General features: G+C 36.7%; 1 protein-coding gene across 1 annotated transcript; it reads left to right on the forward strand.

Annotated features, from left to right (window-relative positions):
- Positions 1–165: 165 nt before the first annotated feature.
- On the forward strand, positions 166–3,090 carry hbegfa (heparin-binding EGF-like growth factor a). Its single transcript, XM_058797523.1, has 6 exons — positions 166–374; positions 1,011–1,217; positions 1,366–1,570; positions 1,683–1,838; positions 1,919–2,009; positions 2,103–3,090. Exons 1-5 carry the CDS (start codon positions 332–334, stop codon positions 1,989–1,991), a joined length of 684 nt encoding a protein of 227 aa, XP_058653506.1. The 5' UTR covers positions 166–331; the 3' UTR covers positions 1,992–2,009; positions 2,103–3,090.
- Positions 3,091–27,539: the final 24,449 nt, after the last annotated feature.

A 27,539-nucleotide genomic window follows, 5' to 3' on the forward strand; every position in this document is an offset into this window, starting at 1 on the left:
TAGCACTGTAGGAGGGTTAAAACTTCTGAAAAAAAAAGAAGAAAGAGGTGTAGACCAATAAAACAGCTTATAAAACATCATCAAAGGATTTTGTCTTGATGCACAATCTGGTACAGCTCTATGGTGGGCGTGACCACAGTCATATTTAAACGGCTGTCACTGAAACGCGGCTGATTTTTTAACCTTGACGCACGAGAGACGCTCAGGGTAACAAAGTAACGCTTGAAGACACGAAGTAACAGTCTACGGCGGCGTCAAGGGAATTAACACAGCGGGAAGGATTTTATTTTTAACAGCTGAATCTGTCGTCGTCATTACCAGGAGGGAAAATATGAAGTTTTTAACTATTTTGCGTCTTTTCGTCTTTACCATCGGTGAGTATCACTGACAGACCGGGGTGGCTTGTTGCTGAAGGGTGTCGCATTACAACCCTGCTAGTTATATAAGTGTAAAATACTCAGTTTTTGATAAAGAAACTTTGGTTTTACTAAAAGATTGTGTGGAAATTCATAACATGATTGTTTCATATTCAACTGAGGCTTTTTTTACCATTCAAAACTTCGGATTTGCCAGTGAACCTATTAATGGGTCAACAATGTCATTCAGTCATTCTGTTTTAAGAATATTCTGGGATATATTTATTTTTGTCTCATGCGTTCATTCGTTAGCTCAGTGTCTGTGCATGCAAGATTTTTTTGTAAATGAAGCCCCTCGGCACCCTCTAGGGGTTTTAGGTAATGCACACAACCTATTATTAGTTTTAAAACATGCTTATTTGCATGTCAGTCTCTGGATCTTGAAATAAACTCGATTGTATTTATTCTAGTTAAAAGAGAAAATATTAGTGTGCTCTATGCATTAATAACCACAAAAAGACACAAAAAATACAATTCTGAGACACCAGCCAGTATAACATTTACATTGTAGTCAACAATCCACTGCATAACCATAAACAATCAATCATCCTAACTGACTAAGTTTTAATGGCTATTCACTGTTTTCCCATCCAGTGGCTGTCACATCGGTGAGCGGTGCGTCTATAGAGCGGTTTGAGAGCGAGAGGCCTGCACAGACAGCTGTGATTGATCTTTTGGAGGCACTGAGTGAGAAGAGATCTACTGTGGACAACAAGCAAGTGGAATATGAGGAGGAAGACGAGTATTACTATGATGATGAAGAGGAGGATGAGTTTTCAGGGGATTACGAAGTGCCACTTGGTAATTAATTTAAACATGCACATTTAGCAGATGCTTTTTTCCAATAGAAGAGCATAAGCAATTTGTCACAGATTTTGTGATTTGCATTTATGCTGTAGTTTAAATTTTAGTATGAATAACTGTACATTCTTCTCTCCCACCAAAACAGTTGCTTTTTCAAGCAAACCCAAAGACCCGAGTGCAGTTTTAAATGCAGAGAAACTTGAAGGCTCAAAGAGCAAGGGGCTCGGAAGGAAGAAGGCCAAAGGAAAGGGAAAAGGCAAGAAAAGGAATCCATGTCTAAAAAAGTACAAGGACTTTTGTATCCACGGAACCTGCCAGTATCTCAGGGACTTAAAGGGGCCCTCTTGCATGTAAGCACTTCCTTTTAAACCATTTCTCCTGTAGTTTTTGTCACTCCTCTATTAAAATGGTTATATTTTAAAGCCGTTTAAGAGAATTAATGGCTGTGTGTCTCCCAAAAAGATGTGACCATGGCTATTCAGGAGAGCGATGCCACCTTTTCTCCCTGGAAGTAAGGCAGAATGAGGGAGCGTATAACCGCACTACAGCGCTTGCTGTGGTGGCCGTGGTTCTCTCTTCATTATGTCTCACCATCATTGGACTTTTACTGGCACTCAGGTTTGTATTTAATCTCCTGCGTTATTTTTATAAGCATTTAGATGTCTGCAGTCTATCATAATGTCAATCTCTTTATCTAGATTTCACAAGCAAGGTGCATATAATGTGGAAAATGAGGAGAAAGTTAAACTGGGAGCCGCCCCACACCACTAAACGAGACTGGAGAGAACGGTGAGTGAGGTCATCCATTCGTACATACTGCATAAAATCATCCAGCATGACTTGACTCCGTCGCCTGACATCTGCGTTCTTGTTTTATTTCAGGGCAACCGTGTGGAAATTCTACCTCAAAATGAAGTGGCAAAGTTGAATGTTGTGCGGAGCAGCAGGCACCGCGTGCTGGAGAGGAGGATAGAGTGACAGCGTTTGTTTGGCAGCAGTCGCGGCGTCTCTGTGAAGGGCCTGACTCACGAATGACTCGCTAAATTGTTCACAGGAGAGCTCAAAACCTGCCACAAACTGGAACTCTGACGGACTCAGTCGGGAAGAGAAACCGAGCTGTTCGATAGAGAATAAGAAGGAACTCTTCGGGGTTGGGAATGTAGTTTGAGTTTTAGAGGCGACACTTTTTCTAGTACTGAAGAAGCTTGGCCTGAAATAAGTATTCTTACAAATAAGCATTTTTGTTCATGTCTTGTGCACTGTGTATTTAATCGTTGCTGGCTATGCTTTAATTTATTTATTTATGTATATATAACTATTAATATTTATTTGGATTTAGACCAACCTTGTCCAGCCCTAATGCACTGGCAACGTATTTGAAAGTCTGTGTTGTATGTTGATGTAATATTTTATTTATTAAAAGAAGCAGTAGTAATCCGTGTCTATTCAGTAAATGAGTACTGAACAATGGTAGACTGAAAATCAAAATAATAGTATATTATAATATGCAATTTTTGATATTTTTGATGCATTTAATGAAGCGAATTTTTGGAATTATTATTACTTGTATTTTGATGTTCAGGACAGTGTTAGAATGTATATTTCAGCAAACATTATGAAAAGTCATATTTCAAGCTTTTTTTTTTTTTTTTGGCCAGTAAAACGCTTACACTGTTACTGAACAGTGTTCCAATTAAGAAATGTGAATTATTAGTTCATTTTCATTTTCAGCATCCTACTCTATAAGACACAATAGTTGTTTTCTCATTCTCTCATTGTATGGAGTATTTTTTAAATGCTCAGACAAGAAATTAAAGCAAATAATAAAAACCTCTTTATATAAATGACCAAGTTATTGTATTTTCTTTAGAGAATTGTATGCTCGTTATTTTCCCAAGGAGGAAGATTCCAGTGTGATGCAATGAGTCATTTCCTCATGAGAGCAGTTAGGACCGGTTTCCCATTTTGAAGATATTTTTGAAAACTGGAATGGGGACAAAAATACTGTAATGTCTACGTTTTGGCATAAAAAGAAAATTTTGTCTAGTCTGCCTCCTGCTCTCAGATCCAAAGATGTCTTTCATGTGACATGCACCTGTATCCTGAGCATGTGATCTGCATTGTGGCCATTTTACATTGACAATAAACACTCTTTCACAAACACGCCCATCACATGCAACTTCTCACCTTGCATTATCTGCTTGCATCATCGTGAAATTGCACTTCCTTGACAGAAAATTGCAATTCTTGTTGGTCACACCTTCAGCATTTTTTACTCAACTGAAATTACGTCTCTAATCTATAAAAACTGGATCCGTGACAGACTTAAAAGAGGAATCCACACCACAGAGCTCATTTCCTTTTGCATGTTTGAAGTCGGTCTCAGATCCTTTGTTGGTTTTTTTAACCTTTGACCCTCACTGTTTTAAACCGATGTTTAAACGTCTGTGGCAAACCACCTCCGCAAAATGCATTAACAAGCTCAGCTTGTTCCGCACAGTGCCTGTCTGCTTGAATGAATGACTCATGCTGTTTGTTTGTAAAGCTCCCGTTTGCTGAGTCCCAACTTTTATCACTATTTGTTAGTGATACTAAAAGACAACATGAACATTTATTGTTTTATACTCATATAAGTTCACTCAGCTTTGAGTAATGGGATATGGCATGGTCAGCTGACCGATCTGGCAGGGGATACGGGTAGTTCATCACACGCTGGGTGGCCGACAGCCCTCTTTTAGGGATGACATCATTCTCGTGCTTTATGAGCTATCCAATCTAACTCTGCCACATCTGGTCGGAATACTGTACATATGGGTTTGGGTCACACCCTGGCAGTGTGTTGAGCTTACAGTTCATAATTCAGGAAGGTTATGATGACATACCAGAGCAGAAATGACCCCTCGACTGAGCCCAGTTTCTCCCAAGCTTCTTCTCTCAATTTCTGTCCCCTGGTGGAGTTTGGGTTCCTTGCCACTGCTACCTTTGGCTTGCTTAATCTGTAAAAAAAAAAAAAATCATCAAAGTACGTTTTACAAGAAAATACTGTCAGTCTTGTTTCTTTGTAATTAATTGTGAAATATACTAGTGATTTTCTTCTGAAACTATCACTGCTCTTAAGCTATCAGATGAGAATAAAACTTGAACTCTATTGAGCTGGACGATGACACTTTTGTCTTGTGTAGAGCTGCTTTATAGCTGAATTGAATTTGTTTTGTAACTGATGAATTTTGCAACATCAACATCATTATGGGCGGTTTACACAGAGCACACTTTTGCTTTAAAAAAGAGGAATGAAGAAAAGGCAATGCAATGAAAAAATGAGATTGGTGTGAAAACCGCTTTTATGCCCTACTTTTCCATTGTTTTTCTACGCGAACATGCACTAGATGCCTTTAACCATTGCGCTTGCATCTCACACGTGATATGGCATTCTAAAAACGTAGTCAAAGCCCCTTTAAGGCAAGTCATTTCACTCGGCAGCCATCTTTGAAATCTCTTTGAATGGGGAAACATCAAATTCACCAAAACTTATGATTAAATTTCTTATTTGAAAATCACCAATGAAATCTGACAATTGTCTCATGTATGTTGTTTCTTTTGCCCAAATAGCATTAAAAAAGTTTATTTTTCAGGCTAGATCAGCCAGTGCGCATGCGCACGTCCAGAGATTGTCAATTTTAACATCTTATTTAATGTAGTATTTACCGTAGGATAAAGCGTAATGGCTAACTTGGATCACGTGAGGCACCTCAGTCATAAAATGGCCTCTGGTCTCCTTCCCTGCGTACTGCCAAAGTCACAGTGGTAGCATTAGCCGTTACGCTTTTTTGGCTAAAGGTTGCAGGCTTGCCTTCCAGTGGCTTTGGTATGTCTCAGAAGCTGCTGTCTCTTAGAAGCCATATTGAATTTTACGTGAATAAAAACTACATTTTGTCTACTTAAAGCTTTTTGGATAGACATTTTGTCAGCTGAACAATCGGTAGCCATGATGTTAAACAACAGTAGCCAACAATCCATTGAACGCACTGCACTTCTATAGAGCCTAGTTTTCATTCCTGTCAAAAATTAAATATGGCGCTACCCTGACTAAGTGTTTACTGAATTGAATCTGGCTTAATCTAAATAATAACCCTATTGTCTTCTGTAGCGCTGCTTATAGCTGAATTGAACTTGTTTAATAATTGATCAACTTTACACAGCCATTGAACTGAACTGAATTAGCAAAACTGACTTGAGCTGAATAATGACACTATTGTCTTTTTAGAGCTGCTTTACAGTGGAATTTGAATTTCTTTCCTATTTAATGAAGTTTGCGTCACAGATTCTGTTATTTTCCTGTTTAGTGAATCCGCTTTGAAACAGTCTGTATGTATTGTACAAGGCGCTATATAAATAAAGGTGACTTGACATACGCTCAGACATTTCTTGTAGTGGCTCTGCCTTTGAGACATCTCCTCCGGTTGAGTAAGATGACTCAGTTGAGTAACATTTATTGTTTGCCAGTAAAAACTTGCCTTTACTCAAAACCTATTTGTTAAGCAAGGTGTTTCCTGCTGTAACAATGGCTCATTTCCATTGTACAATGGAAGTGCGCACACTGACAGTTGGGGATCTCATTAGGCCACCAGAATGTGTTGGGCTAAAGGTTCATTATACACATATCTCAAGACGGTGTCGTGTCTTAGGTGTTTGTTTTCACTCACTCACCTGTGTTGAGCAGGGTGTGCGTGTGGTGTATTAATGACTCTCTGGCAGCGCAGAAGAGCAGCTGCCGCAGAGTTGGACACACTGTCACTCCGCTGGTGAAACACGAGATCTGATGGATGAGGTGTCGACAGAGCCATTGTGATTCAACACTCAAGGTGCCGGATAGAGCACAGTGAGATACTTGTTCACTATTTACAGCTCAAAGGGAATCTAGAAATACTGTCTGAACATTTGCAGAATTTTGGCAAAAAAATTTACATTTGTAGTAGCAAGAATATAAACTATAGGGACTTGTGGGTGGTGGGTGCCAAGGTGTTGCTATATTGTTCTCAGTGGTCATCAGCAGGTTGCTAAGTGGTTGCTAGGTGGTCACAAAATTTGAGGTGTCATTCATGTCCATATAAACCGTGGAAGGAGCAACATCCTGAAATTCAACTCCTTTTTTGCATGTTTTCCACTACAGTGGATAGATTAAAAAAGATGTAGTTTAGGAAAATTTACTATTATATTCTATTGCAAAGGACTATGGAAGCCTGTTTCCAACAATGAATAAAAAATAACAAAGTAATTGCAATTTTTATCTCGTAATTCTGAGTTTACTTCTAGCAATTCTGATTTCTTTCTCAGAATTGCATTATAGAAACTAGCAATTCAGACTTTTTTTCTCAGAATTGTGAGACATAAACTCGCAATTTTGACTTTTTTTCTCAGAATTCGGACAATTTTTATTTTTAATTTTTATCTCGCTAGTTTACATCTCGCAATTCTGACTGTTTTTCTCACAAATGCCAGATAAAAACTTGTGATTTACTTTTTTCTTAAAATTGTGAATTTATATATTGCAATTCCTACTTTATAACTTGCAATTGTGAGTTTATATCTCACAGTTCTAAGAAAAAAAGTCAGAATTGTGAGATAAAAAGTCGCAATTACCTTTTTTTTTTTTTTCATATTCCATATTAATGGCCTTCCATAATGGACAGATAAGTAACTATTTTAGAGGAGAAAGAATGATGGGGAAGAGGGAATGCTGAATTTATATATATATATATATATATATATATATATATATATATATATAGGTTAAAATACAGGCATAAGGGTTTTGAAAAGCATGTGACCAATGCAAACATCACTAAATATAATAATAAGTAATAATAATTATTATTATTATTATTGTTATTATTAAATTATAGATTGTATATTATTAGTAGTATTAGTATTATTATTAAATATTCTAGATTATATTATTATTTTAATCTATATAATATATTGTACAGTTATTATATGTATATAATTAATATTAATATAATATATAACTATAAAGTTGCATTATCCATAGCACATGGCAGTCTGAGGAGATGGACACACGGCTAGGGATTATGGGTAGGAATTGAATGTTTACAGTTGTCACACTTCTAATGTCTCATGGTACATCTCTACATAAACATCAACTGTCTGATGCACCAGCTGTCTTTCTCCTAGAGAGCCAGTAGTCCGCTTCATCTTCTGTCCTGATGGCCCACATGAGCTGCCATCAGATTCTTTCACTGTGACCTAATGCTGCTGGACAGACACTTGTGTATCTTTATCACGTTATTAAATTCTCACCCGTCTATTTAGATCCCCTGGAGGGTCCGAGCAGGATTGTATGTCAAATGTGAGGAGAGGATATGATAACGCTGGGAGGAGTGGAGCAGAGAGGGGACAAAATGACTAAGAAGCCATCTCTTTTTTGCTCCGGCTCCTGCACAAACAAATTCAGTTGCTTTTTCAGTGGATGCTATCAATAAACGTTGGGAATCTGATGGTGTTCCAGGGCTGTGGCTTGTGTTGAGCATTGCCTTTTTTTACCACATTGCAGAATTCAGTCAGAAGGGCGGGATGTCTTGCACTTGACTCACATATTTAAACAAGAGCCTCCACCCCCCTCACAGCCTCCCATTTCCGGCGAATGCGGTTGGGCTGGATTAAGCTAAAGCGTGCATGCTTTTCTGCCAGAATGACTCTTCCATGAGCCACTGTTTTGCAGAGCATGCTGATTTTAAATAGTTAACCAGGTTACACTTTCTGAAAATGTCACATTAGGTGTCAGTTATGGTTGAATGACAAAAAAGAGATAGCAACATATACCTCACTACGAAAAATATACTAAAAACAAGAGGGAAAAAATGCACTTATAGACAGTGGAAGCCAATGGGGCAAGTACACAATAGATGTCAGCACATTTTGTTCATATGAATAAATCGAAGTATGAGTCAAAATGATTTGCTTTTTTAACCATGTAAAAAGGCTGACTGGAGGGAATTAATAAGATGCAGGATTTTGTTCTGAAATACTGTTTAACTGTTTAGTGAATTTCGCCCACTGAAACATAAAAACCTCTTAGTAAATGAATGCCCTGGCAGCAAAAGGAAACACACAACAAAACAATTTAAAGACAATTTAGGACAATTAACCCTTTGCAAAGACACAACCCCTTAGTTACTGTTGCTACATCCGACAAGTCATGGTGCTCTCATGCCACACATCATGTTCTCACGTGAAAAATACATCGCTGAGCAAAGAGGAAACTGACAATGCGCCGACAGACAAGACAGAGCAGGTTACTTTTGGTATGAAACAATGTCTCAGCATTCAAATATTTTCATTTTGTAAGAAATTCAAACAATAAATACTCTTTTGTGGCTCTTTAATGTGTCGTGACACATCGCTGTAGCGCCTCAGTTTAAGTGGCATGTGAACCGATCATCTCTTCCTCTACTAGTTATAGCACAAAATAAACATGAATGAACATCAGAAGGTATCTTTTTCAATCGCAGAAAGATGTCAATACACACCATTTTCAGTGGTGTAGTGCAAGTGCGTGCCCTGCGTGCACATCTGCTTTGCCACTGACCATTTTTTAAGTTTATCGGACAAAAAAATTCACCATTACGACTGGTTAGATCCCCTGTCAATCAAACTCCCGGTGAAGGGTCTTGAGAGCAAATGAATGAATAAATCCTTGACGTTTTGTGTCTTATGGTCACCAAGGCTGCATTTATTTGATCAAAAATACAGTTAAAATATTTGTTAACGTTAATATCTGTGATGCAAAGTGGGATTTTCAGCATCATTACTCCAGTCTTTTTCTTCCTAATGTTCCTAATGTGCTGATTGGGTTCTAAAGAAACAGTTCTTATTATTATCAATTGTTGAAAACAGCTGTGTTGCTTCATATATATTTTTAAGCCGTGAGCAGAAAGTTAAAAAAAAAAAAAAATTTTTTTTTTTTTTTTTTTTCTCCAGAAGCTCTGGTACTCTGGTTCTGTTTTCTGTGGTAATTGTTAGCATGACATAAATACTGATGAATCCTAACTTGTATTAACCAAGAATCCTTCCTTTAAGAAGCCTGAATCAGGTGCTGAAAAGATCAGTCTCGTTCTCTAATTTGCGTGTTGTCTGGTTTCTGAACAGCGAGCCACAGAGAGGTGGGAGCTGTAGTCAGGGCCAGAGGAATGTTAGGAGGGGATTTTTCATATGGTGAGCTCACTCCTCTCCTGTAAAAGCTTTGCTTTACAACAAAGAGATGTAGTAATGGCAAGAATCATCAACATGCTTTATAAGGAGTGATCCATTCTTGTAGTAGGTAGCACTTTATTTTACAGTGCTGCACCTCATGTACATACTACGTACTTATTGTAATAATTACAATAACTAGGTAATAACTAGGTACTAACCCTGAACCTACCCCTAAACCTAACCCTACCCCATGTAGTTACCTTATAGTACCAGTACTTCCTTGGGTAAGTACACTGTAAGTGCATTGTAAGTACATGTAAGTACACAAGTACTGTAAAATAAAGTGCAACCCTGTAGTATTAGAATAATGTCCAGGTTTTTTATCTGCACCCAACCCTGTTCAAAAGACCAGCACTGACATGTGTTTTTGTTTTTACATCAATGCATCATTTTCTTTATCAGTTTTTTGTCATGTTTTGCAGTAAAACTTGCTTAAAACAAGATAAATCCTAACATGAATTACAACAATACACTTCCACAGTAAGTAAAACACCCCTTCTAGTCCCAGAACCCTCAACTTACGACCTTTGCAATAAGCGGAAGCCGTAATTTGACCACAAACCCAGATCCTAGAGTCATCGACTCCAATGTCACAACGCAGGGTTTTGGCGTTTCTTCCAGGCATGAACAAAGCCTGGCTCAGAGCACTTAAAAGTCATTTTTTCTGTGTGCTCCACACTTCTTACTCTTTCAAAAGCTGACTGGATAGAAATATGAAAAACGGTTTATTGCTAACAGTCACTTAGACCTGATAGATCATTCAAAATCTCTGCGGTGAGTGCTGATTACTCAGCCATTTCCCCCGGTGAATGTGTAAGCGTGAGTCAGAGCACCCAGCCTTTGTGTCTCCATGTGAAACCTCTTCCTCTCGGTGCCCCCTGTTGTGTTTTCCGGGGTTGACAGGCAGATGAGTGGCCCCAGGGACAATGAGATGATGTAGACTTATACAGGTCTGGCCCATCATCAATGCACTCGGATCAAACACTCACCGCAATGTATGGCATCAGGAAAATATTACGGTGATGACCTCGTACGTTCTGTGAGTCAACGGACAACATCATTCAGTGAATCTGAAAGACAACTGAATCACAGCTACGGACAATTAAGCTGCAGTTGACTATGCAAATACTAAATAAACATGATTAGAGCGGCAATATTGACACTGACTCCATTACTAGATAAATGTCGAGGCTCCGTCCTTTCTAAATCTGGATCCGCAGTTATGATCCACACATCATAAAAGCTCTAAACATAGACCTGTGAATGTGCCATGGTTTATATTCAGATATTGGACCTGTGTGTGTTATCCGACAGCTTGACCCACAAAAATATCTACTTGTGTCTGTGACTGTGCTTCTCGGGTCTAATTCATGTTCTACATAAATCTATGGAAGCATGTTTCCACCATGGAATAAAAGAAAATAAACAAGGTAATTAGGTAAATAAACTTTTTTTTACTAACAATTCTGAGGGGGAAAAAAAACCCGAATTGCAAGATATAAATTTAGAATTTTGTTATTTTTTCATTCTCATTTTTTCATGTTTTTTCATCTCACAATTAAAATTTTTACCTTGCAATTTTGTCTTTTTTCCCCTCAAAAAAAAAAGTTCTGCGACAGAATAAAAAATAAAAAGATAATTGTGATTTTATCTAATAATTCAGAAATTTTACCTTAGAAATGCAAGCTTATGTCTCACAATTCTGACTTTTTTCTTGCAATTCCGAGGAAATAGTCAACATTTTGAGATATAAACTCCAAATTGCAAGATATAAACTCATATTGTTGAGATAAAAAGTCAGATTTGTTTTAGTTTTTTGGGGGAAACAAGCTTCCAAACTAATCTGAAGACATATTTAATTTATATCATATGTGTTTAATATTTAAACAGGATATTAAATGAGAAGAAAATGCAGAAAACAATACAGGATGGGAATTAATATGTCTATAACATCAAAAACGTGCATTAAAAAGTAAAAGGGTCAGTTTGATCATTTTTTTTGGGTCTAGCTCATGTCTTACGCCAAGATATTAATCTTTAAAATACACTCTCAGAAATAAAGGTACAAAAACTGTCACTGGGGTGATACCTTTTCAAAAGGTACTGCCCCAGTGACAGCTTTTGTACCTTTATTTCTGAGAGTGTAGCATTAAAAACCCATTTTATTTACATTATATAATGTGTTTAAGAGTTAAACAGGATATTCAACAGAAAATGTGGGAAATATGCAGTTAATAAAACCAATAATGTGCATTAAAAAGTAAATCGGGTTTGATTTCTTGTTGATTTTTGAATTGGTATATGGACAAAAATTACTGAAACATTGAGGACAGATTCCAGACCACCTGCAAAAGGAGGGGCTTGCTGTAAAACCAATATGCCCCTACTAATAAAGCTGTACTGAAAGCAGGAAGGAGAACATGGAACAGAAAACAAAGTCAGACTTTTATAGCTAGTCATTATTGCTGGTGATTAAACACGGTGCAGGTGGATCTGTGGGCATAAATCACACATCTGCTGAGGTTGATGTTGAGTCTCTCTTACTCTCTGGCTCATAAAGAAACCCAATGGAGATTAAAGGAATGAGTCTGTTCCCTGCTAACATTACGGGTCATTCCCCTGCATTCCTTGTGTAGGCTGGACTGATATTATGGGATGGTGACAGAAACTAAGAAGAGGCTTTTGTTTTATTCTGCTTCTCATGTCAACTGGCCTGTAACAAGAATACAAGGTGGATCCTGTGTAGATGCCCTGCCTTGATATTGTAATATGAAATGTTATGAAACATTCTCTGGAAAATTGGATTCTGATTGGTCAGTTGACACAGAGTCAAAGAGAGTTCTTAGTGTCAGTATGTCTTTTTTTTTTTTTTTTTTGGAAAGAAATTAATACATTTATTTAGCAAAGACTTAAGCAGCACAACTGTTTTCAGCATAGATAATAATAATAAATGTTTATTGAGCAGCAAATCAGCATATTAGAATCATTTCTGAAGGATCATGTGACACTAAAGACTGGAGAAATTAAGCTGAAAATTCAGCTTTGACATCACAGGAGTAAATATTATATTTAAATAATATTTAAAAAATATTCAAAGAAACAAAGTTATTTTAAACTGTTATAATTTCTCACAATTTTACAGTTTTTTTTTTTTTTTTATAAATAAGTGCAGCCTTATAAGTAAAAAACTTTTTAAAAGCACTTTTGAACAGTAATGTATTTCTGTATGTTGACTATTAAACTGCATATTTGGCCTTTTTTGTTTCACTTCTCTTTTTTCAGTGACAGATTAAGGTGTCAGATCATGCAACATAAAAAATTCCCTAATCTTTTGAAATGAAACTATGAAAACACGCTGTAACTCAAAATTTCCTCACCATTTTAAAAACAGATATTAAGTGAAACTAAGCTACAAAAATGGCTCACGCTGAAATCATTGGATTACAGACGTCAAATACATGAAAAATTAACATTTACACCAACAACGCCTATTCAGTATTCAGAAACATGGCCCGCCTAGTCACAGTGAGGAAAGAAAAAAAGAAAAAGTTGAATAGATACTATTATCCTTAAAGCCACATGGGAAAGTCCCCCAAAATTATAGAAACCGCATCATTACAGTATTTTTCATTTCAGTGCATATTTTTTTCTGTCTAATGTAATGCATAATTTGCAGTCAATCAATTAATCAATCAATCAATTAATCCATTTTTGAAGAAGTCTAAAAGGCACTGCATGAGAAAATGTTCCATTTTATTCTAAGGGTCAGGAGAGGGTTAAAAACAGTCATTAAAATCTAAATTATGGCACCAAAAAATATATATCTTGGCACCAAAAAAAAAACAAAACAAAACAAAACAAAAAAAACCTTAACAATACAAGTGGAACTCAGGAAGAAAAATACATTCAAATACAGCTGTTCTGAAGGCACACAAACTTTGACGTCTCCTTTCACCATTCAACAAACACTGTCAACAAGTAGCTCTGACAAAGTGCAGCCTAAAATCAGCCTTTTCTTTTCTTTTTTTTTTTTTTAGAAATGAGAGCAATTGTTTCCCATTTCCATTCACCAGCAGCTTATGCTATCTTTCTTCTCCTTGTGGAATCTATTCTTGGGTGTTTTCTTTTGAGGCAGGGTTCTTCCACTTCTGGGTTTTCTATAAATAACTTTAGAAAAAAAAAAAAAAACTGATGAAAATTGTAAGAGCATTCAAGGCCAGACTCAGATAAGATGTGCTGTTCCTAGCAGCCACTAGTTTAACCTTTAATGGATCAGAACACTTGCAGTCCTTAACTTTTTTGGGTTAAAAATGATCCGAAATCAATATTTGAGCAAGTACATAACCAGCCAGTATTCAAAACTATCACCTTACTTTAGCCCGATTCACAAAGGTTAGCTTATAATAATGTTTTCTAATTTGAGCGTCATTACGTTTAAGTTTTGCTTCAGTTTGTTTTGTATTCTATTCTATCAGTTTAAAAGCTTTAGTTTGTTTTGATATTATATTATATTATATTATATTATATTATATTATATTATATTATATTATATTATATTATATTATATTATATTATATTATATTATATTATATTATATTATATTATATTATATTATATTATATTATATTATATTATATTATATTATATTATTAAAAGGCCTATATTATAAACCTAATAAATAATTGACCTTGTTTTTTAATGGAATCACTTATGCTCATCAAGGCTGATTTTATTTCAAAAATACAGAAGAAAAAAAAAACTGTGATATTGTGAAATATTATTGCAATTTCTAATATTGGTTTCCTATTTTAATACCTATACTTTAAAATAGGCTATCATTTATTCCTGTAAAGCAAAGCTGATTTTCAGCATCATTACTCTAGTCTTCAGTGTCACATGATCCTTCAGAAATCATTCTAACATGCTGATTTATAACAGTGAAACTGTTGTGCTGCTTAATTTTTTTTTTTTTTTTGGAACAGCATTTATTCAAAATAGAAATCTTTTCTAACAATATAAGTCTTTACTATCCATTTAACACATCCTTGCTGAATAAAAGTATTAATTTCTTTAAAAAAGAAAGAGAGACAAAAATTTACTGACCCTAAACTTTTGAATAGTAGTGTATATTGTAACACAAAATTTCTATTTTAAATAAACATTGTTCTTTTTAACTTTTTATTTATCAAAAATATCACATGTCCCAAAAATATTAAGCAGTACAACAGTTTCCAACACTGATTATAAATCAGCATGTTAGAATGATTTCTGAAGGATCATGTGACACTGAAGACAAGAGTAATGATGCTGAAAATTCAGCTTTGCTTCACAGGAATAAATTATATTTTAAAGCATATTAAAATAGAAAACTTTTATTTTAAATTACAATAACATTATTTTGTGAAATAATATTCTGTTTTTTTTTTTTTTATCAAATAGATACAGCCTTGATGAAAATAAACTTCTTAAAAAAAAAAAAAATCCCAAACTTTTGAACAGCAGTGTAAAAAATGAACGGCATACTGTAATAAAAATTCTCTGGTAACCTAAAATGTACATCATTTAGTTATATCAAGGGTCAAATCAAATGTAAATAGCACATTAAAGTTAAAATTTACACACTTTTTTTGTGTGTGCGCTGTACAGGGTATAAAGAATGTGATAAGACTTTCGTTTCTTCAAATGTGATAAGACTTTGCAGTTTTATGGACGTTTCCATATTACTTTAGTCACTGTTAGCCATATTACTTTATGGTTAAAGTCAACGGATATGGGCTTGATGTCCACTGCAGTATTTGAGCTGCTATCATAAGCTGCTGTGTGAACTCTCACCTGTAAATGCGGTTGTCAGTCCCAAACACCGACAGTGTGTACATTGCTTTGATTCAGTGTTTTAGAAAAAAATCGGAATGAGTAAATGAACTGTTTGTACATATACAAACAGAAACCATAGCTGTTGTTGTTGTTGTGAATGGAAAACGGTTTATATGACGCATTCGGATTCCCTGCTGGTCATACCTGAAAAACGCTTAAGAATGCCACCTACAAGCTAAGACAGTAGTGTGTAATCTGTTGCCACGGGCTACATTCTCTATCAGATCTTTATCTGATATGAAAAGCTTCCGGTGAGAGCTGTTATTACAAAGCTGAGCCATGACTAATGCTGTGACTCTCAATGCCGGTAGCGTCGATGGAGGGCTTTTTCATCAGGGGTGTTCAAGCAATAGAAGCCCAGGAACTCCCTGAACACCCACAGCACACTTATCAGGTTTCCTTTGTTTACTGAGGCCCACTCTGGCCTCACTGGATGCTTGTCATGACACAGTGAATTGTTCTTTACTAAGCTAACACAAAACCTAGAGTCGGTGAACTGTGTTCTTTCACCAGGTGTCAAATATTTACAACAGTTAAAGAATGAAGGTCGTACTCGAGGTTTGTTCATGTTAACCAGTGTACAAAGGTGAACTTGTGTGTGGAAAGTTAATCTTTATTAGGAAGTCTGGGAGTGTTTGTGTGTTTATCTATAAGAGTTAATTTTAGAAAACCTGTCAAGAAAATGTCCAAGTCATATTTCACTTCCAAAATGAAAAGAAATGGAGATTTTTTACTTTAAGATTTCTTTTAAATCAGCACATTTCTCTCCAAATTTTCAGCAAAGTATTGCAAAAAAAATATCTTTCTAAATGTAATTATTATTTTAATCACAGCTCCCACTAATGTTACCAGACTTTGGATGGAAATGTTCTTGATTTTCCTTCAAACAATGCTACAGTGCAATCCTCATGGTCTTCATTTTTTCATGCAATTTTTGATTTTGATTTTGACATGAAATGTGACTTGGACATGATTTTGCGAGATCCACCCACATCATCCGACTGCTTTAACATCTGTCTGGCAAACTTGTCATCAGGTTTCTGTCATAAAAGAGGTTTCCTTCTGGTTTATTGTGATGACACCCTAATGACTGATAGCAAAACGTACGGTTTTGTTTTGGTATGTTGTTTCTGTTGCTCTTAGTTTCCCAGAACAACTGGACTTTAACCTCCAGTCCAGACTTTCCATTTGCTGCCGGCAAATGACAATCCTGAATTTATTATAACGTGCTGTAAGCTTACACAGTGTGCATATTGCATAAATAAAAAAAAGGCCACAACCCAAAGTAAAGACCTCGGTGTGGCATACCCTGCCATCTTGTCATCAAGAGCAGCTGTCCATACTGAGGAAAGCCAGGCCAGTGTACTGTATCAATGCTTCACAGAGTTTCCTGACCTTCACACACTCCGGCCAGTGAAATCCCACAACACCATATCAGGGCTTACAGCAAGATCCTTCTAGCAAGTGCTGCATTTTAGAGTTTCTTAAAAATGGTTATTGAGAGCCAGAACACACAATAGCACATGTCCCTTGACAGTGTATTTTTTCCATTGCTGACAGCTTAGTTTAAACCAAGAAAATGAAATGTGTGCTAATGTCAAATACAGATCTGAGGTTACATCACGTAAGCCTATGACATTACATTATTATTCTTTATTTAGCAAGCATTTACTTTTATGCAAAGTGACAAGCACAATCTTAAAGGGATACTTCACCCAAAATAAAAATTCTGTCATCATTCTGTTACTCACCCTCATGTCACTGTATGCTGCTACTTTCTATAGGATGCAAAATAGAAATAATGTTAAACAATGTTAATGCTTTTCTTTCATATAAAATTATACTTAAAGATACTTAGAAATATCATTTAAAAAATGAATTTCACACCATATTCCAAATTTAAGTTAGCATGCACTCAAAAACTCAACTTTTACTGTGTTTAAATTCAAACATAGTGGCTTTAGAAGCATTAGGCAATGTTTGACATAATTTATGCCAAACAGAATTGTTTCTGCATATCATAACCAAATGTAAGACCAATTTGAGAACTTGAGAGCAGAATAGATATTATATGACATAAGAAGACTTATAAGAATAAGTGCACAAGTCATACAGTCTACATTTAATGTTTGTTCACACTTTGCAGGTTTGGTTCGATTTGCTGTTGCAATTGCTCTGAGTTCATTTGAACAGCTGTTCGAGGGATAGCTCTCCCAAAAATTAAAATTCTGTCATTAATTACTCACCATCATGTCGTTCCAAACCCGTAAGACCTTCTTCACCTTCTGACCCTGCATAGACAGCAACACAACTACCACGTTCAAGGCCCAGAAAGGTAGTAAGGACATCATTAAAATAGTCCATGTGACATCTGTGGCTCAACCGCAATGTTATGAAGCTACAAGAATACTTCTTGTGTGCAAAGAAAACAAAAATAACGACTTTATTCAACAATTCCTTCTCTTCCATCCGTGTCAGTCTTCAACGTGCGTTCACAACACAAACCATGCTGTGCACCAAACACCCACTGAAGAGAGACTCTGCAACACAGATGAAAGACATCTAAACAAACCAAAATCCAATTCAGTTTGGGACAGGCGTCAAAATGCCATTTCCTTGTAGCAGATCTTTGTTTTTGTGTGCAATGAAGGAATTCCTAGTTCTGTTTTGACTCCTTTACATATTTTATAAGCTCTACTATATGAGTTATCAGCTGGTAAAAATACCACCATATGTACACACATACAAAGAGCGTATTTAGCCCAGCATTGTTTTAGATGTTCGGTAAGTTCATTTTGCTTAGGCTGTCCAAGCAGTTTGTGTCCGCATCTTTAGATTGAGTTTTGAAAATGACAGTGTGAACGCTATGCAGATCAGGACTAAATGTATCATTTTCTTCAAAAAGAACAAAGTGAACTGAACTACAAGTGTGAACACACCCTTAAGATATTTTTTGGTCTTACTATCATTTAAGTACATTGCTTAGGGACACAATGATGGTAGCTCACTAACTTCTGGGGTTTGAACCTACAACCTGTGGGACGCAAACTCTACTTCAACCCCTATGTTGACCACCCAAATTTATGCTCATTTAGATATGAAAATCTGAAACAGCATATTTTTGTTTTTACAGTCCCACCTGTTAGCATCAGTTGTTAAGGGAACTGGTATGAAGGCGCTCAGTGTTCATCATTATGGCTTGGGTGGAGGTAAGGATCTGCCTAGGCATGCTGGGTGCTCCCTGAGCTTTGCGACGCTCTCACAACTCTGGAATGCTGTCCAAAATTTCCACAAAGCCCAAAATGAGTCTGGTTTCTTTTACAGCTATTATTTTCAGGTTGAGTGTTGGATTTTCTCAATAAACAGTTCCTGAAATGATTAAGCTACTGCAATGCTGTTGTGGAAAATATGGCACCTTGGATGAGACTCCACCAAGTTTTAGATTAGTGCTCTCTGATCATATCGTGATTTGACAGTACTGTGGCAGGCGGGGATCTTTATCCAGAAACAAATAGAAGTACTAACCGTAGAACACACTGTCCCAAATAAAACAAAAATGGGAAAATACAGCAATTACATTTACATACTTTGGTTAGATTGTGGCTCATCGGACTTAACAGACTTTTCTAGAAGGGAGGTTTAGAGATGCGGTTTTACTGTGACAACATATTTCATTTTGTGTAATCCAGTGGAGAACATTCTTTTGCTGTTTTCCAGCACTGATACTTTAATTTATTAGTGGTGTTTACCATGGTTAGGAATGTAAAACAAACCAAATATCAAATAATACACTTGAGCCATAATATTAGTGACGCTTGCCTGTTGCAGTCTGTAACTCAGCAAAACGAAAGCCTCGTTCCTTCCAAAACTGGATTTAGCCGCAACTGCCTGGCAGAGTGACAGAGAGTTTCATACTCTCATCATTGTAATGACTCCCAAGAGTTTACTTTGGCCTGAGGAAGGAGATTCATGTGTGACTTACACCATCAATCACGACCCATCATGTCATTCCAGATCTGAAAGCCACGCAACCATTCCTTCATACCCCCACCTAAAATGTAATGTGATATAAATACTGCTATACTTTTTGGAGACGTGTTGCCACCGAAATGCACTAGACAGAATGTTTCTTCTTGGTGTTTTATAATTCAAACATGAGCGTGCTTGTTCATTGAGATCATCTTGTTGTTTTAAAGCACATTTTAAAAATCAAGTGTGTGTTTTCTGCACCTCTAGTGGCACCAAACAAGATTGCAGGCATAATGATTCTTACAAACAGGTTTTATGTGTCATTGGAGAGATAATCAGATAGTTCCGCCTCAAATTGATGCCTTTAGTAGAACCAAAGTTCAATTCATGAGTAACGAAAGATCAAAAGTAAATGCAATACGAATTTAACTTTGGGTATAATTGTCTCCAAATACATTTATTGTACTAGTTTATTTCAAATTTGCAATGAATTGTTTTTTTTGTTTGTTTTTTTCATGTGCATGGTTTGGCCAGACAATGGGTGAGTCTGTCCAAGTCTCAAAGGTAAATTCAGGCATTCTGTCTGCTGAGGTGCCACTATGACCTGATTGTGCTGGCAGTCAGGGTGTCTATGGGCTGTGACGGGTGATGACATCTAGTTTCAACACCTGTCAGATGGGTGCAAACCCCCCAGCTCTCAGCATTTGTAAAGGCAGAGAGTATTTGTGGTCACTGCTAGTGGGCTTGTGGTTGTAGAAGGAGTGACATTTGTATTATTAATGGGACCCCTGTCGAGGTTGTGAGAGGGATTTATCAAGCATTCAAAGACTCCCGAAGTTCACAGACTTTCTTTTCAAGAAATTTAAGAATATTTTATTGTTTTACACAATGACTGATTTTCTACTCTATATCACAGATGGTTTTAATGCAGCTTTCTTGAGTGATTCGCAAAAAAGCAGTGTCCTTAAAGGGATAGTTCACCTTCAGTTGGTCCCCATTGACTTGCATAGTGTTTTTTCCCCATACTATGAAGTCAATGGGAACCCGCAACTGAAGGTGAACAATCCCTTTAATGGCTAAGGGTTAATGCCCTTTATAAAAAATAAAAATTAAAAAATAAAAAAAATTACAATTGCAGAAAAAAATAAGTTATTTATAGTAGTCAAATAAATGTTTGGATGATGCAAGTATAAAAAAAATAGTCTCACAGTGAATGAGGAACCAAAGCCAAACCAGAATGTCATAAAAACAAACCTGGATTAAATCAGTTGAGGCTCTTTTGAGAACCACACAGAACTGCATTGCAACATGCAAAAAACAGTCAGAATACCTTAAAACCACATAGCAATGTCCTTGTAGCAGTTTTGCACAAGAACATATGACTTATATTTACTCCAAAAAAATAATAATAATAAAATAAAAATAAAATATATATATATATATATATATATATATTAGTGGTGGGCATAGATTAATTTTTTTAATCTAGATTAATCTCACTGTAATCTTGGAATTAATCTAGATTAATCTAGATTAAAATGGCTCATTTGAATTCTGCCAAATAGATCAGAATAAGTTCACTACTAGTAGTAAACAAATAGCAGTCATCAAGAAGCAAACATAATATGGTGGTAATTCGTGGTGTCGTGATAATTAATAGGCTAATTAATTAAATTAAATTATGTAATTTAAAATTACATAACTTAGCCTACCTAAAGGCTTTTTGGGGGGGGGGGTTCTTCCGTTTTTTCCCGACATAAAAATAAACGGGATTTAATATTGATAATAACATTGAAGACATTGTATGATTATTATTTAAAGATAAGGTTTTAATAGTTTTAGTAGTAGTAGTCTATTACGTTCTGCCCAATGTCTTCAAGTGAAACCGAACTTTTATTTTGACGGGTTGCCGTGAATACCTTTACATTTCTGTGTATATGATATGAGGATAGTTTTTCTCAAATGAAACGCTCGAATTCTCATGAAGTGACTCTCAGAGCAGTTCTGGAGATGTTGTTCATGTATTTATGTCCTCATTTAGTGAGACGACAGACGTTAATATCGCCGCAAGCGTCACGCGGTCTTCTGTATGAGTAGTGAACAAACGCGCGCGTCTGCGCCATACATTAACACGGAGACACGCAGAAGTCATATTTAAATAGACGTTTTGCGGCTTAATATTTACAAATAGGAGTGGGAGTGTGCTCACTTGTGTGTGCGCTTACGTTTGTGTGTGTGTGTGTGTGTGTGTGTGTGTGTGTGTGTGCGCGAACCGGGGCAGAACTCCGCTGTGCTCGCGATACAGAGAGCGCGACCATGTAACATAGAGACATAAATGACACGCCGTCGTGTAAATAAGATAAATAACATAAGGCTATTTAGTTTGTTTAATAAAAGAACAAGGTTTACACCTGTTCTATAGGGAAGGTAACATTGAATGACTTCTTTTGTGGTCTGGCGCTATAGAGAAAATAAAATTAAATAAAATCAACTTATTTTATTTACCCCCTAAAATAATGGTAGGGGAAACACTGAGACTTCCATTGGGAAGCTTCTTAAAAATTAATTTTCCCTGAAGCAAACCCGGCGGCTTCATAGCTGCATCCATGTTAGCACGCATACACACAGGTTCGAAGACTCGTTCTCGCCCCCTACAGTGCAATTCGGCTAGGTATACATCCGCGCTAAAATATCAAGGTGAAAGTCATCATAGCTTGCGTAGTATAGACCCAGGCCCCAACCCAACTTTGAGAATAGATTAACGGCGATATTTTTTTTATCGCCCGATAAGAGTCTCACGTTAACGCAGCACGTTAACGCCGATAACGGCCCACCACTAATATATATATATATAGTAAAGGCCTAAATAACACACATCCTGCATAGCATAAATCTGCCACCAGTCACACACATATATAAACCCACATATGAGAATTTACTGTAAACACCCACGAACAATCAAAGACTTAAAATAATTAGACATGTAAACCTCAGACTGTAATTACTGGAATAATGTCTGGTGTGAAAAAACACAAACACTAAGACTTGAGGCCCATATGAACCCCTCTGTGGCCACAACCTGCGCTAAGCTCTGCTGTAGTGATGGACACTCCCCCACTTGATAAATATAGCCCGCTCCCTCCTTATTATCATGGCTGGAATAGCATTAGCCAGCCGTCATGCACTCGATATACAAGCCGCATAAACACTTGCAGACTCTGTGAGCGACCAACTGCAAAAGCCTGGACTCAAATCCTGCTGGAAACAAAAACTATGTGGTTGCGTGTTTTGCGTAAGAGGACAGTGAGTGAGAACTAAATATGATGTTGGAAGGTTGTTGCTCGCAGACTGTTTTAGCCGCATTGTGCTGATTGAAGCACTGACTCACACTGTTGGTTTGCCCATTCTTGAGAATTCTCAGAAGGAAGAAGGAAGGGGTTTCGTCAGGGGGCGGGCAGGTTGTACACAACAGTGACCACAGGAAACTGATGCAAGGAGTCATGGAAAGGTGCTTTGGGTAAACAATGAACCCACAGGAAAGAAAAACTACAAATGACACAAATTGTCATGACAACAATGAGCCCGTAAGGAGACTTTAAAATCACAATTTCACTTACCTTCATGTCTTTCCAAACATTTAAGACTTTAGATATATGTTTTGTTTTGTTTTTTGACTCCAATGTTATTCAAAATAGATTTACAATGGCATGAGGGTGAGCAAACGATAACAGGAACTATAATTATAAAGATAACTATATTAGCATCCACACCAATGATTCTGTTTATTGTAAGTGTGCTCTGCTGTTTAAGGTACGGTGGATTCTGATTGGCTGTCAATGTTTTTTATCAATCATCAGTTCGAAAAAATTATTTTTAAAGTGATTCCAGCGATATCGTTCCTCTGTGTCACTATCATAACTGTGGTGTGGACTTCCCTGGTCTCATAGAATCAGAAAGGTTTCTAAAACTTTCACTATAAAAAAAATACTATTAAAATCTCCTTTATATCTTAAAATGTACTGATAACCACCTTAACCACCTGACACAGTAGAAAGCCACACGATGAGCTTATCATAAGTTGCCTGTCCATAAAACATAACAAATATTCTTGTACAGATGGAGCACAGGGTCATAAACACAATAAAACATCTGGGTAACACACATGACACTAAAATAATCCAATAAACTATAATAACAGAAAATGTAACACAAAACACCTTAATGCACATTACTCATAAGAAAAATAATCAGAAACAAAACTAATTACATATAATCATATGTGATGTGTCACACAGGAACTTCTGGGAATGTCCTTGTGCTATTTTTCACCATAAATTACATGGTAATTCATAGTGACAGTATTTTACATTACATATAATGCAATCTTGAAACATTTACAGTTTTTCACCATATATGGCAAAGCAGCTTAAAGTTAACCACTTAACATGTTTTCACCATACAGTGCCCTCCACTAAAATTGGCACCCTTAGTAAACATGAGCAAAGCTGGCTGTGAAAATAAATCTGCATCGTTGATCTTTTTTATCTTTCATTCAAAAAACGAACAGAAATTCTAACCTTTCATTGAAGTAAAACAAGTGAATGTGAAGAGAAACATCTCATGATGAAATAAATGTTTTTCTCCTATGTATGTTGGCCACAATTATTGGCACCCCTAGAAATTCTTATATCTAAAATATCTCTGAAGTATATTCCCATTCATATTTACATTTTGTAGCACACCAGGGTGACTAAGAGCATGAAATTGTCCAGCCATGACTTCCTGTTCCACAGGATTATAAATATGAGGAACACAGAGGCCAAATTCCCTTAATCATCCGTCACAAGGAGTAATACCAAAGAATATAGTTCTGATATGCAGAACAAGATTGTTGAGCATCACAAAATAGAAAGTGGCTGTAAGAAAAGAGCTAAAGCATTGAAAATCCCCATTTCCACCATCAGGGCAATAATTAAGAGGTTTCAATTAACTAACGATGTAAAAAATCTGCCTGGAAGAGGACGTGTCTATATCGTCCTAATGCACGGTGAGGAGGAGAGTTTGAGTGGCCAAAGACTCTCCAAGGATCACAGCTGGAGAATTGTAGCGATTAGTTGAGTCTTGGGGTCAGAAACCTAAAAAAAAAAAAAAAAAAAATCAAACAGCCCCTATATCACCACATGTTGATCGGTATGGTTTCAATAAAAATTCTCCTCACTCATCCAAAAACAAACTCCAGCAAATTCAGTTATCAGACACGACTGGAACTTCAAATGGTACTGGCTTCTATGTTCAGATGAAACTAAAAAAAAAAGGAGCTTTTTGGCAACAAACCCACCAGATGGGTTTAGTACAAACAGGGATAAAAAGTACCTCATGCCCATGGTTAAATATCCTGCTGGATCTTTAGTGTTGTGGGCCTGTTTTTCTGCCGGCGGTCCTGGAAATCTTGCTCAGATGCATGGCATCATGGATTCTATTAAATACCAACAGATAAAAATTCTAAACCTGACTGCCTCTGTTAGAAATCTTATAATTGGCCGTGGTTGGATCCTCCATCAGGACAATAATCTAAAACAAACATCAAAATTTAGCACAAAAATGGAGATGGTCCTCACTTCAGAACACAAGATCCAGATCCAACTCCTCCCACCTTACATATACTGTACAGACATATACAGTTATGGCCAAAAATATCGGCACCCTTGCAATTCTGTCAGAAAATGCAACCCTTCTCTCAGAAAATTGTTGCAGTTGCAAATGTTTTGGTTCTCACATGTTTTTTTTGTTTGTTTTTTTGCATTGGAACAACACAAAAAAAAAAAACTGAAGAAAAGTCATATCTGATACTATTCCACACATAACCCAAAAAAAAAAAAAAAATGCACTGGACAAAATTATTGGCACCCTTACTTAATATTTGGTAGCACCCCCTTTGGAAAAAAATAACTGAAATCAATCGCTTCCTGTAACCATGAATGAGTTTCTTACACCTCTCTACTGGAATTTTGGACCACTCTTCTTTTGCAAACTGCTCCAGGTCTGCTCCACAGGTGTTCTATGGGATTTAGATCTGGACTCATTGCTGGCCATTTCAGAACTCTCCAGCGCTTTGTTTGTAACCATTTCTGAGTGCTTTTTGAAGTGTGTTTCGGGTCATTGTCCTGCTGGAAGACCCATGACCTCTGATGGAGACGCAGCTTTCTGACACTGGCCACTACGTTGCGCCCCAAAATTCTTTGGTAATCGTCAGATTTCATGATACCGTTCACACAGTCAAGGCATCCAGTGCCAGAAGCAGCAAAGCAACCCCAAAACATCTTTGAACCTCCACCATGTTTGACTGTAGGGACTGTGTTCTTTTCTTTGAAGGCCTCATTTCTTTTTTCTGTAAACAGTGCCATGATGTCCTTTACCAAAAAAACTCTACTTTTGTCTCATCTGTCCACAGTACGTTCTCCCAGAAGGATTGTGGTTTTGTCACATAAGTTTTGGTAAACTCCAGTCTTGCTTTTTTATGCCTTTGTGTCAGCAGTGGTGTCCTCCTGGGTCTCCTACCATAGCGTCCCTTTTCATTCAGATGGCGACAGATAGTGCGAGCTGACACTGTTGTACTCTGTGTCTGCAGATCAGCTTGAATTTGTTTGGAGGTTAATCAGGGTTCTTTATCCACCATTCGAACAATCCTTCGTTGTAATTTTTCATTAATCTTGCTCTTCCGTCCACGTCCAGGGAGGTTAGCTACAGTGCCATGGGCTGTAAACCTCTTGATGATATTGCGCACAGTGGACACAGGAACATTAAGATCTCTGGAGATGGACTTGTAGCCTTGAGATTGTCCATGTTTTTCCACAATTCTTTCATTTTTTACACTTCTTTCTTTTCTCCATGCTCAGTGTGATACACAACACAAAGGTTGAGTCAACTTTTCTCCATTTTAACTGGTTGCAAGTGTGATTACTCTATTGCCCATACCTGTTACTTGCCACAGGTGTGTCTAAATACAAATTACAAGAGCACCACATGCTTGAAAAGCAATTATTTCTTACAATTTTGACAAGGTGCCAATCATTTTGTCCAGTTCAATTTTTGAGTTCTGTGTGAAATTTTATCAAGTTTGACTTTTCTTCTCTGTTTTTTTGTGTTGTTACAATGAGGTTTTCACCCCACTTTCAATTGTTTAACTTCAATGATGGGTTAGAATTTTGTGAATTTTTTGATTGAAAGATCAAAAGGATAAACAATGTAGATTTATTTTCACAGCTGCCTTTGCTCATATTTACCAAGGGTGCCAATATTAGTGGCAGGCACTGTATATGGCATGTTTTTTTACTGTAGCATTTTTACAGTCATTTTCTGTAAACATTACAATTTACAGTGTAGGATTCCTGAGCTATAAAATAAACATTTGAATCTCAAAAATGTAAATTAAAAAGTCTTTCAATTTAACATAAGATGCAAATCAGGTTGCATCAGTTTGTGTGGCGTGATCAAATCAACGTGGCGTGACTGGCTTGTAATTAATTTTGTGATTGTTTAACACTGCACTTGGACTTTCATCACTAATGGCGTCATATTGACTAACTGAGTAAGCAGGGCAATATCTGCAGAAATTTGTGTTTTAAGGTGATATTAAAGTGATTTGTCAACATTTGTGTGGACATGATAAGGAGAAAGGGAAAGAGGGAAGAAGTGAAAGACAAAGAATAGAAACAGAAAAAGAAAACAAAAAGCAATTTTCCCTAACAATAACTAGTGATGTGTTCAAAGTGAGTTGATCTCACTGTAAATGCCGTCATGTCACAGGAATTCTCAGTGTTGTGTCATTACTCAAAGAGCATCGCCTACGTTGCATTATCTATCACCACTATTTCTGTTTTCTATTAAATGTCAAAAGATTATTTATTGATCACTGTCCTTATCAATCTGTCTCACCTGAATACATCCTCAAAATTAGACTTTGAGAATAACCAGTCACATGCAGCATGCCACCACCTACTCTTTCAGCTCAAGCATTTTGACTTTAAATTTCTCGCATGCCTTTGTGTTGTTTTATGGTGTCACCACAGAATCTCAAAGCCTTCCCCAGCATTCCTTGGGGCTGTGTTGATCAAATGCCATACTGACATCAAAGTGAGGGAGTGGGCATCAACAATAAGCAGTTTATTATTGCAGGAGGTAGGAAGAGATACCAAAAAGAAATGC

The sequence above is a fragment of the Onychostoma macrolepis genome, chromosome 14 (genome assembly GCF_012432095.1).
Source record: "Onychostoma macrolepis isolate SWU-2019 chromosome 14, ASM1243209v1, whole genome shotgun sequence".
Lineage (NCBI taxonomy): Eukaryota > Metazoa > Chordata > Actinopteri > Cypriniformes > Cyprinidae > Onychostoma > Onychostoma macrolepis.